The sequence below is a fragment of the Bombina bombina genome, chromosome 3 (genome assembly GCF_027579735.1).
Source record: "Bombina bombina isolate aBomBom1 chromosome 3, aBomBom1.pri, whole genome shotgun sequence".
Lineage (NCBI taxonomy): Eukaryota > Metazoa > Chordata > Amphibia > Anura > Bombinatoridae > Bombina > Bombina bombina.
The window spans coordinates 463,255,116-463,268,414 of record NC_069501.1 but is presented as its reverse complement, the minus strand read 5'-3'; the positions used below and the strand labels follow the sequence as shown (position 1 = coordinate 463,268,414).

The 13,299-nt window shown below is 37.4% G+C and overlaps 1 protein-coding gene across 1 annotated transcript in view; it reads right to left on the bottom strand.

Annotated features, from left to right (window-relative positions):
- Positions 1-274: 274 nt before the first annotated feature.
- GOLT1A (golgi transport 1A) overlaps positions 275-13,299 on the bottom strand; it is a 34,041-nt gene continuing 21,016 nt past the window's right edge. Inside the window, exons 2-5 of the mRNA XM_053706707.1 lie at positions 6,977-7,068; positions 6,708-6,886; positions 6,550-6,613; positions 275-1,947 (exon numbers count right to left, since the gene is read on the bottom strand). Coding sequence (XP_053562682.1) covers positions 1,906-1,947; positions 6,550-6,613; positions 6,708-6,886; positions 6,977-7,068 — 377 coding nt within the window. The 3' untranslated portion in view covers positions 275-1,905. The remainder of the gene's footprint in view (positions 1,948-6,549; positions 6,614-6,707; positions 6,887-6,976; positions 7,069-13,299) is intronic.

Here is a 13,299-nt window from a genome sequence, read left to right as displayed (position 1 = left end):
GCTCAAAAGGTTTTCCTTAGACTGCGCTTTTCAACCCACTATGTATATTCTCACACCTGAACAGTCATTTTATACCCTTTGGCTGCCAGTAACATACAAATACATCTTATTCCTATTTGGCTGCCAGTAACAAACATACACAGTAGTGATTTAACCCCTTGACAGCAAAAAGTACACAGGAAGTGTACAGTTGGTCTGTGAAGTAAAAATACACTGGGAAACTACTGCAATGCAAGTCTCCCACCAAGCATAAAAATAACAACAAAAACTGTAATACATTTTAAAACCAACTTTTATATGCAACAAAGAAAAAAATACTTTAATAACCCTTTAAGATTGTGCCATTAAAAAGGGACATTACAGTCAAAATTGAGATGCACATAGATAAATTATATATTTGAGTAGAAACATATTTACAATATACATGTATTGGCAAAAATGCTTCTAGTAAAACTTATCACTATTTTAATGTTAACATTTTTCTCTGCACGTGCATGTGAAGCATAGCTAGATATTCTCAGTATATCAGCATTTTAAATATTGCAGTTGCTCAGAGAGCCAGTGGGGCGTGTATCAATCATGTCAGCATTTAACAAACTTAGGCCTCGCTTCCATTGAGTCATTAAAAATGGAGCCGTAAGCTACCGAAGCGTCCGACAGCTAAAAGTAATTTACGGCTCCATTTTAGTACCAGGTTTCCATTGAAAAGATTAGCGTGTTGCGCGCAGTCGCTCTTTTCATGTAGCTGTAAGTTAACGTTGTGTTAACGCTTCCATCTGACGTCGGATTTCTTGAAAATCAATTAGTTGCTAAGGTAACCCGACCTTATGCTATAGAATTTACGTTTAACGTCCGTGCTTCTTACCTGTGTTCGCCTCTCAAGAAAAATAAAGATACACTTTAATAAGCAAATATTATTTTCTAATATAATTATATTTTACACTTCATAAATATAAGTAATATGTCTTTCTTCCCTAGGCATAGGTCTAGTTTGCATTCTGTAGATATGTTCTTACATATATTATTATATTTAAATATATACTGATATTTCTATTAGAATATAAGTTTAACTATTCCTATACATGAGACAACAATAAAAATTACTTATAACAATTTATTTCTACATTAAAACACTTGCATTATTTGCAAGTTTTATAATTTCAATAGAAAATAGGTCTCAAAAAGCACAATTTTCCTCTTTTACACCTAGTTGAGCTGGGTGTAATATTTCTCAATGTATCGACAGCCTCCGACGGTATATTAACGGTTTGCGCTTTCATTGGAAACCTGGTATAATTTATCGATTAACGGCTTCTATTACTTTCTATGGGAAGCGAAGATTTTTTCGGGAGCCAAAGTCCAGCTGCCGATATTGAGGTATAACGCGCCATTGGAAACAGTCGATAAACGATATTGCTTTCGACAGCATATTTAACGGTTTGCGAGTGCACGCAAACTGAATTACGACTCAATGGAAGCGAGGCCTTAGTCATTACCAGATGATATAATCACCTTAGGCTCTCTAACCAAGTACTAAAATACACTCTTCAAACATCTATAGTTTTTATTAAAAGCATTTATGCTAACACATACAAAAATGCTTCCATCTAAAGGTGAAATGCAATCGTGTGCATTCCGATTATGAATAAGCTGAGTGATAAATGTAGAGTGAATTTTAAATGTTATTAGTTCATTATTCAGGAAGTCAGTACAAAGCCTTGTTTATATTGCCTTACTATAGTCGTCTATTTCTTCTCTGTGCTGGTGTCTTGCTATGACAGTAACAACGTATGATGCACACACGCATTGTATATATTTCATATACAGTGAAAGTATTAACAATTGCATAAGGGTTTAGACAATGATGATTGGAAGAGATATCATAGCTTCAGTTTGGACAGTTGGTCATACCATGTTGTTATCTCCTCCTGCCAGCTTCTGAAAGAGCTGCAAACAAAAGAGAGAAAAAACTGTAATGAATAGGGAACAAATCACAGCTAATCATAGAATATAAAAAAAAATATAACAACTAGGTAACTAGAGAAAGAGAGAGGTTATGCATATTTATGTGACTGAGCTACTCTGGAAGATTATTCTATTTGTCTAAAGGAACAATTCCAGGACTAAAGAATTGTTCTCCCTATTGACTTCTTGGACTGAAGCCATGTTAAAGTTACATTAACCTTTTAACGCCGTTAGGATGTTGTATTCCGTCCAAATTTTGATGGGCTTTAGAGCCGAAAGACAGAAAACAACGTCCTAACCACTTGGCTTTCCTGAAGCCACTGGCGCTTCCCTGATGGGATCGTGGTCTGCCTAGCATCATAGGGACACCCTCCTGACATGATCCCATCATTGAAATCTCATAATCACGTGAACGATCGCAAGATTTCAATTTGTTTACATCGGAACAGTTGTTCCGATGTAGACACGTTAACCCAGGCATGAAAGGGTTAAACGGACGCAGAACCCAAGTTTATTCTTTCATGATTCGGATAGAGAATGCAAGTTTAATTTACTCCTATTATAAATTTGTCTTTGTTCTCTTGGTATCTTTATTTGAAAAAGCAGGAATGTAGCGCACCACAGTGTTTAAGAATTGTAAACTTTTTATCCATTCCATAGATAAGGATTTCATTTACTTTTGATGCAATAGGAGTTATAAGGATAGGTTTTAATGGGCAAAAGTAAGAGCCAGGGCGGCAAGTCCTGGTTTGACTTTAGAAACTGGGACATTTATAGGAAGGAGAAAACAGAGGGAGAGACAGAGGAGCAATGCTCCCAGTGACAATTACACAATATGCAGGACATGGAACAAAAATAGGAGTGATAAAAAAAGTAGTAGAGGCTATATGGGGTCATAGGAAGAGTTGCAGCAATGGGTAAAGGAGAGGTTATAAAGGTTTTTTTGGGGAGGGGACATCATAAGTTGATATAATGATCATATACATGAAAAAATAGGCAGGCATGGGGCGTGTCCAGGCTTTAGCCGAAGATGGCTGCTAATCTGGGAGCTCTAACTAAAGGATATACTTTCCGCCAAGATATCCAACTTTACAGATGCCATCCAGCACAGGGTTTTATTGTATGCAAGAGAACTAATTTTGCTGGACTGGGCAATATGAATATTACTTGTTGGGGAACTTCACAGACTGGACCGTTAAGGTTTTAGGCGGCCCACGTGGAAGAAAACCTTAGCACCCCACCGGGTAACCGGGTAATAGGAGAATATAGTAAATTCTCCTCTCCTACTTGTCATCCCTATAATCTTTACAATTTTGAACATGGCTGAACTATCTACTGCCATCCGAAATCTGATGTCTGACTTTGAACGCACCATGTGCGCCAGATTTGACCGCCTCTTGTTCAACATGGTATGTGTGCATGTCGAGCTGGAAGCTTCTGAGGGCCAGAAAAGGATGAGTGCAGAGGTGTCTAGAGTGTGCAGCGATGAGCAAGCAAATACAAGCCTCCTTGCTGTTGTGAAAGTGTGGGTCCGTGAACAGCTTAGTGCCGATGAGAGCCTAACACCTACCTTGATCTCTGGCCAGGGAAATGCGGCCGAATCTCTGAAGGGGATCCAAGGAAGTGCGCACTCTGAGGTGCTGTCATCAGAGAGCTTCTGCATTGGGATACAGCTACCAGCATCAAGTCACCCTCCCTTGCATGGTACGGGAGCCGTCCCGGAGTGGTGTGGCTCAGAAGAGGATCGACGGGTTCACTGCCCATTGTCTACTGTTTGTCCCCTGTGTGTAGGAACTGCATTCTAGATGGCCTTGCACAGCTGGTACTGTTATTCATCTGGGAACCGGGCCTATCGCTTCTGTTACGATACCAATAACGACATGGAAGACCAGACTGGCGTGGGGTGAAATTATGTTGTTGTTTTTTTTTTCCCAGCATCTAAATACACTTGCATTCCACTCCAGATATCTTAGTATATAAATGACGGCCTTTGGGCCTGAGATCTTACTTACTAGAACTACTGGTCGCATTTGACTTGTGGGATTATTAGTCTTTTACACTTATATTAACTCCCAAGGCGATATTATCTGCACTGTATATCTAAATTTACCTATAGAGTTAGTTATGATTATCTTGATATAATGAGATGCTTTACCTCATGATGATATTTTCAGTCCTATCCACTTAGTTAGATGTGCATGGTCATCAAAGGTTAATGTACTATAGCTGTCCTACCATTTAATTGACACTGTAAGAGTTTTATAAGCATGTTATCTGCAGTAATGTTGTATTGAATCTAATAGTCCCTATGTTGCATAAAACTATACTCTTTTAGAGGGCCCAAAAGCGGACTGAACTATGGGATACCTTCCCATAGTTGCTGTAACATATTAAACTAGTTTTTGGCAAATGACAGTCATAGGACCAAGAGAGGCCTATCATTATTCTATATACCTAAATCCTGTCACCTCTTTGGTGCTTAACTTTGCTGTTCGGGCCTAAGTATGTGTGTTACTATAATAAGTGAATATCCCCCAGTATAGTTTTTGCCTGCGATACTGGGAGCAGCACACAGTAATAGATACCACAATGCCTCATGCAACTGGTCTGTGAGTGCCTAATGAAGGCTTTGTGTAAGTTTAAGGTGTCATATCTACAGCTGGTTATATGTTATAATAATAGCCTATCATCATAGTTGCACATAACCCAAGAGTTTGACCACATTTGTCTTCTTAACACTTATTAAAGGGGGTTATGGACTGTACAAGTTCTATGTAAGTTGCATGCAGTAGCTTTTATAGTATTATGAGATTACAGGATTTGTTTAATTATACTTAATGTCTACCCTTAATACCTTTATGACACCCATGACAAGAGATAGCAGAAGGCCTATATATTTAATGTATATTATTATTATTATTATCGGTTATTTGTAGAGCGCCAACAGATTCCGCAGCGCTATAGTAACTAGACTAATATGTAAACAAAGTGTTCTTAGTGCAGAGCAAACCTTAACCTTGGTATACTTAACGCTTAGGTGTCCACCTACATTTTCCTACTGGTAGCTCATTATGAGCTTATTCATATTAGTTCCTCAAATTTACTAAGCCATAGTCTCTATGTTTTATGTTTTTCTGAAGTTGTGTTAGTTATGACAATATTATCTGATATGAACCTTATCATACTAGTTTTTTTTGTTTTTTTGCCCTCCTTTAATTTTATTTTTCAGTTTTTTGGACCTCCCATGGTCCTGATAGACATGAGGAGTATGATCAATACGGGTCCAAAAGTGGCCTTTATACCCAATACCCTCCGCTTAGTGAGTCCATCTAATGGGGGCCCAAAAGTGGCCCCAGCTACCTTTGGGGGAAAAAATGAGGGAGGTGTTTGGTTTGCTCCTCAAGTATTATGTATTTGATATATCTCTCAGTTTGGTAATTGAATGTGATTGTTGTAACAAGTGATACAGTCATGAGTAAGAATGTACACATCCTTTTTTTTTCTTCATTCTATTTTTAATTCTTAACTTGTCTCATATGTTCAATTGAGCAAACTGTAATTTTTTGTAACGTTTGACCCTCAATAAAAATTATTTGAAAAAAATAAATAAATAGACAGGCATATGTCCCAATGTGCGGAATTTCTCGTAGCCCCGCCCACAAACTGCCCAATCATGCCAGATATGCTGATGACCCCATACACTAGCCAACTGTCCCACCCCAGCCAACACAGCCCTACCCACAAAATGGTGATGGCCCCCTTAACCTCCCAAATCCCTAAACCCTAGCCATAAATGTTAGTAGGTATGTTATATGAAGAAATAGGAGAAGTTATAGGTAATGGTTATATGGACAGTAGGAGGAGATATAGGAATGGTTTTATGGAGAAATAGGAGGAGTTATAAGTAACTGTTTTATGGAGGAGATATAGGTAATTATAATATTGACAGTAGTAGGAGATATAGGTAATGGTTCTATGGACAGTAGGAGGAGATATAGGTAATGGTTATTTGGAGAAATAGGATGAGTTATAAGTAATGATTATATAGACAGTAGTAGGAGATATAGGTAATGGTTATATGGACAGTAGGAGAAGATATAGGTAATATTTATATGGAGCAATAGGAATAGTTATAAGTAATGTTTATATGGACAATAGGAGGAGATATAGGTAATGGTTATATGGACAGTACGAGAAGATATAGGTAATAGTTATATGGAGCAATAGGAAGAGTTATAGGTAATGGTTATATGGACAGTAGTAGGATATATAGGTAATGGTTATATGGACAGTAGGAGAAGATATAGGTAATAGATATATGGAGCAATAGGAAGAGTTATACGTAATGGTTATATGGACCGTAGAAGTATATATAGGTAATGGTTATATGGACAGTAGGAGAAGATATAGGTAATAGTTCTATGGACCAATAGGAAGAATTATAGGTAATGGTTATATGGACAGTAGTAGGATATATAGGTAATGGTTATATGGACAGTAGGAGGAGTTTTAGGTAATTGTGGTGCAATAGGAAGAGTTAAGCATAGACTCTATATTTAGCTTAAGTACGTATGGAATCCTTACACTTGTCAGTAGAGGAATATTCCCTAAAGACCCCAGGAATCCAAAGACCAGTGGGAAGAATCCCCTGTAAGTCATAAAAAAAGGAGTTAAGGCAATTGTATTTATCTTTCGTGTAAATCTAGGCATAGGTATGAGTTGAGCGCGCATAGTGTGGTTACCTGAAAAGACTAATGAATCCATAGAATTCACAGATCATCCCAAGCAGGGGCCAGCGTAGAAGCACAAGCAATGCCCCTCCCAGGAAGAAAGAGCTGCCTCTCAGTTTGTGCCTCTGGAAGAAGAAGGTAAAAGTTCTTCTGATGCCGATAATAAGAGTAAGACCAGATAAGAAAAGGAGCTGCAAGGAGCAAAAGAGAGTCATTTATAAAACCCAGTGCATTACATTTTAGAGATGATACTCATATACCTCATCACCACAATTACTTACATTACCAAAAGCCAGAAGCACAGAGTCAAAATATAACAGTACCCCGAAGAGGAGGAAGAAAACACCAAACCCTGCTAGCCCAGCACCGAGCTCTGCAAGAGAACACAGAGGGACTTTGTAATAATACAGGAACAAGAGGTCATGTTATTCTACCTGAGCCAGAGACAACTGCAGAGTCAGATATAGGTAGGCTGACCATATTGCTGCTTTAAAAAGGGACACATATAAAAAATACATATGTCTGGGCTGTTTAAAGAAATGCTTTGAATAATGTTCTCTTATAAGAACCCTGACATATGTATTTTTCATGTGTCCCTTTTTAAAGTGGCGATATGGTCAGCCTAGATATAGGCAGACAAACATTTATAAATAATGAGACAATGCACTGAGATATGGAGAGCTGGGAATTACAAATGTGTGAATGTGTTGGCACATTTTTTTTTTTCCAAAACATAAATGTCTCATTTTTTTTTTATCTTAAAGGGACATGAAACCCTTTTCTTTTGTGATTCAGATAGAGCGTACCATTTTAAATACCTTTTCAATTCACTTCTATTATCTTATTTGCTTTGTTCTCTTGGTATACTTTGTTGAAAAATATATCTAGGTAGGCTCAGGAGCTGGGAGCTAAATGCTGATGGTGGCTGCGCATATATACCTTTTATCACTGGCTAACTCCCTGTAGTGCTTTGTTCCTTATTCAATAAAGGATACCAAGAGAATGAAGCATATAAGTAAACTGGAAGGTTGTTCAAAATTGTATGCTCTGTCTGAATCATGAACGACACATTTGGGGTTTCATATCCCTTTAAATTAATGTGGGAAGGTTGCTGTATATTTTTTCATGAGGTACAGAATGGAATTTTAAATAATGTTCCAAATTATTTCTATTATCTAATTTGTTTTGCTATCTTTGTATCCTTTGTTGAAAAGTATACCTAGGTAGGTTCAGAAGCTACCGATTGGTGGCTGCATGTATTGATGCCTCTCACTGGCTTTCAGCTAGCTCCCAGTAGTGTATTACTGCTCATTCAACAAAGGATACCAAGAGAATGAAGCAAATTTGATAATAGAAGTAAATTGACTCATGAAAGACAAATGTTGGGTTTCATGTCACTTTAAGGGCGTGATGTTCAAAAACTCGCCATCATGGAGAGAAATTACACAAAATTTTGGGGGGCTTTTTGATCATTATATTTTAATGTATGTGTCTCTACTTCACATAAAGGCTAAAAATGTTCCTTTCTAATTGTTTGAGGGACTTCACAGTACCGATGAGACTGCTTAGATAATTTTGCCAGAGCAGTGAGATTTAGATTACTTAGTCTTTGGGAATTAATATTCCAATGCAATAAACAATGGGTAAGGTTCTGTTCACTATTATGTGTATTCCAAGCAATCAAAATATTAAGGGGACACTCAAGTCAAAATTAAACTGTCATGATTCAGATAGAGCAGCCATTTTAAACAACTTTCCAATTTACTTCCATTAAACAAATGTGCACAGTCTTTTTATATTTACACTTTTTGAGTCACCAGCTCCTACTGAGCATGTGCAAGAATTCACAGACTATATGTATATGCAATATGCATTTGTGATTGGCTGATGGCTGTCACGTGGAACAGGAGGAGTGGAAAAAGACATAACTGAAATTAGTCAGAAAAAAATCTCATTTGAAGTTTAGACTAAGAGCTATTGCATTGTCTTTTTATCATGTATTTGTTGATTATGCAAATCTACTGTATTAACTTGTCCTTTAAGTAAGTTTTTATGTCACTTAAACCTTCAAAAGCAATACTTCTACAACCATATTGCTGCTTTGTAGCAAAGTTTATTGAATATCAGGTTTTAGGTAACATTTACATTTAAATGAGAAAATCTAAATTAAAATGACTTCTGGGGCAAAGTCAGCAGTCATATAATCTAGCTCTTTGTTGAAGGAAGATACAATTATCATATATTCATTTTAATATGTTAGAGCACTGCTAGTACCAAGTTAGGGTTGCCACCCTTTCTGGGGAAAAAATAATGTCCATGCTAATTAGCATACATTAGCATAAATAATTACACAACATAAATCAGAAAATAAAGCTGCTAGGAATGATTTTACATGATCAGAAGTTGGACCATGAAAGCATCTTTATTTACAAATTTAATGTTTATTTTCAACTTGAAACTTAAAAATACCGGCCGTGCTGGTAAAATATTGACTGGGTGGCAATCTCATTTCAAGTGCACATAGCCACTAACCCAATTAGCAGTGCTTGGACCAGCTGTGCTTCTCCCGCTGCTGATTGGGTCAGCTCCAGTTTCCACTCGTGATACTTTACCTATGTGTTTAACACTTTGCAGAGATTAAACACATAGCATTGCAGGGTCACTACTGTTAAAATTACATGTTCTAATGAGTAGGAGTGTGTCTTTTTTTGCACTATAATGACCCTTTAAAGTACAATGTCCATTTAAAGTTATTAAAATACATTTTTAGTTAGCTCCTAATTATTTTCTTCATTTACTGCTTGGATTTTATATATTCTAGCGGATGCTTCAGTTTTATATATTTATGTACATCCCTGATATTACTACAGACTATTTCTTTTAAAGAGGGCAAGGAGGTCATACATTTATGGTTGTCATGATTGAAGACTTTTATGGGGGTTTTTTTTAATCTTTTCTTTTTTTTCTCAAGCTCAAAATAACAGAAGCTGTTGATTTGTGTGAGAATATTGTCCTGTCTTGCACAAATTTCTTTTCATAATAAGAATGTGTTTGTGTAGCATTTAAACTACTTACTACAGTGAATAAACTGCTTCTAAACTGGTTTAGCCTTTTTTAAATGCATGAGATTACCACTGCATACACACATATTGCTTCTATCTCTACTTACTCCAGCACCAATTGACAACATACATTGTGACTTTGATAAAAAGGTAATCAAGAGACTAAAGCAGTATACATTAAAGGGACATGAAACCCAAACATTTTCTTTCATGATTCAGATAGAGAATACCATTTTAAACAACTTTCCAATTTACTTCTATTATTTAATGTGCTTCCTTCTCTTGTTATCCTTTGATGAAAACTGTATCTAGGAAAGCTCAGGAGCAACAGAGAACCTAGGTTCTAGCTGTTGATTGATAGCTACATATATATATCGATTGTGATTGGCTCACCCATGTGTTCAGTTAGAAACCATTAGTGCATTGCTGCTCCTTCAACAAATGATACCAAGAGATTGAAACAAATTAGATAATAGAAGTAAATTAGAAAGTTGTTTAAAATTGTATTCTCTATCTGAATCATGAAAGAAAAAAATTGGGTTTCATGTCCCTTTAACTTCAGTTTGTCACTAAAGAAAGATGCATAAAAATAACTTTTGACATCCTCCTTTCTTCAAAAAACGTTTTTTTCCTCTGACACATCAAGTGATATAGACCATTGTTTCTCAACATCAAGTACCCCTAACAGGACAGGTTTTCATTATAGCTGAACCAGTGCATAGGTGAAATATTTAGCTTAAAGGGACATTCCAACTAAAATTGTAATCCACATGGATGTATTTCAATTTTGAATAGAAGCATTTTTGTAATATACATGTATTAGCAAAAATGCTTCTAATAAAAGCTATAGCTGTTTCAAAAGTGTATTTAAGTATGCACCGTGCACCAGCATTTTAAACACAACACTTGCTCACATGGCTTAAGGTGCTTTTACCATCTGGTAATGACTCAATTTGTTATGTGCTGACATGATACAAGCCCCACTGGTGCTCTGAGCAGCTGCATTATTTAAAACTCTTGTGCTTTGAGAATATCTAGCTATACTTCACATGCACATGCAAAGAAAAATTTTAACACTAAAACAGTAATAACTTTTACTAGAAGCATTTTAGCCAGTACATGTATATTGCAAATATTTTTCTATTCAAAGATGTAATTCATCTATGTGCATTTACATTTTGACTGGAATGTCCCTTTAAGGTTGAGAGCAGGTTAGTAACCATGGTGTTACTGATCAGCTGATTACTTCATCTGTTCACTAGTTCAGCTATTATGGAAACCTGGCCTGTTGGGGGGTACTTGAGGGCCGAGGTTGAGAAACACTGATATAGACATTCAGAAGCCCTAGCGCCTTCTGTGATATATGATAGCAGAGCACACTAAGGCCTCTAGTTATGAAAGTTTGGCCAGTGCGGATCAGGTCCGCCAGACTTCGCTGAATACGGCGAACAATACGCTTGCCGTATTCATCATTGCACCAGCAGTTCACAAGAGCTGCTGGTGCAACCCCACCCCCTGCAGACTCGCGGCCAATAGGCCGCCAGCAGGGGGGTGTCAATCAACCCGATCGTACTCGATCGGGTTGTATTGTTGCGATGTCTGTCCGCCTGCTCAGAGCAGGCGGACAGGTTATGGAGCAGCGGTCTTTGTGACCGCTGCTATATAACTGCTGTTTCTGTTCCGCTTGATACATATGTCCCTATAGCTTTTCTGCTACACGAGCAATAGAAGCTGGATTTATATATTGTAGGTGGGCACATAGTGTAGGAAGAAGCGTGTGAGCTAGGGTTGCCACCTCAGCCATGTTTTCCTGGACACTTATGAGTTACACATACTTTTATTTATTTATATTCCTCCCTGCACACCCTGCAGCATGTGTAACTTATAAGTGTTCTGTATTTTAAGGGACGGGTGGCAACCACTGGTAGGTGCTTAGAGGTGGGTACTTGGTAACATGAGTAATAAGACTTAAAAGAGGTTGGTGGCTGCTTGGTATCAGGAGTAATACAAGTTAAAGGGACAGTCTACTCCAGAATTCTTATTGTTTAAAAAGATAGATAATCCCTTTATTTACCATTCCCAAGTTTTACATAACTAACACTGTTATATTAATACACTTTTTACCCCTGTGATTACCTGGTAACTAAGCTTCTGCAGAGTGCCCCTTTATCTAAGATCTTTGAGTATTCCAAAGTAACATATCAGTTAACATCTGTGGTACAATTCATAAACACAGCAAAAAAATGGAGGAACGGATGCCCAAATGAATGAAATAAAAAGTTCTTTATTTAAACAAAAAGTTTAAAAGTTGCAGACAGGGGCAACAGTGAAAATACAGGAGTAAGACAGGCGAGACACCAATGGGCTTACATGTTTCGGCGCTTAGCCGTAATCATAGCCTAAGGTGTCACAGTTAACAGTGATTTTAAAAGCAGTACAGTGCATGCTGATTGGTTAAAACATACAAACAAAAGCACGCCTATTTTACAAAACAGAAAGGAAAATTAGAAATGAACCCTACATGCCTGGTAGAGCTCTGTTAGGAATAATGGAAACAAAAAAGGAAAAAAGAGAAGGGGGCAAAATAAATAATAAAGAAAATAAATATATCTAAAGTATTAAAATATGCATCAAGGCAAAAAATGGAAAAGGGAGGAATATTAAGAAAGGTATTTTCAGCAAAAATAAAAGAATTTTATTTATCCATTCCTCCTTCATTTTTTGCTGTGGCTTATCACCAGACTACGGATACCCATTACAACTACAGCCCTGCTAAATGTTGACATCCCGGGTGAAGATGGTCACGCCCCTCGACACTCACACACGCTGAATGCCGAATACCAGAGAGAGTAATTTGGACAACAGCCAACTCTTACGGATCTTGCCGCCTGTCTCTATACTCTACCTTACCACAGGGATACCAGCGCAGATTGCAGACGCACTTGCTTACGCCGAAGACAAGTACCGGCCAGCACGCTCTTTGGCGTCTCCCAGGTGGTTACATTGGTTTTCCATATAGACGGACGGCTCACCCCCGGGTGAAGGCAAAGCTTCCTAGCTGAGTGGTGAGTGGGGGTTATTTGGACTGAAGTCCCGGGACCAACATATCTCTTAATATATTGTGATATTTTATCTTCCAAAGAGAACTGAAATTTTCGACATAGATACATATTGTGAGTGTACCATTCCTCTCTTTCTACGTACAATTCATAAATACACACAAAGTGGTAACAATCTTTCCAAAACATGTCACCATCTTTAAAAGCACAAAAAACTAGATAAATATCAGTCCATTTTCCTTTCTAAAACCTTTATTGACATCTATAATTTTGTATCTTGTCCACCATCTTATTTGTAGCTTAGTGTGCAGTAAGGAGACCCGACATCCAGATTTTTCCGGGACAATGTCCAGAATTTTGGAAGTCTGACTCTAAGGGGGAGATTTATCAAATGTCAGGCAGACATGATTCGCTGTAGTGGATCATGTTGGACCAACATCAATAAAAGCGTATGCTGTCGCCATTTATCATTGTACAAGCATT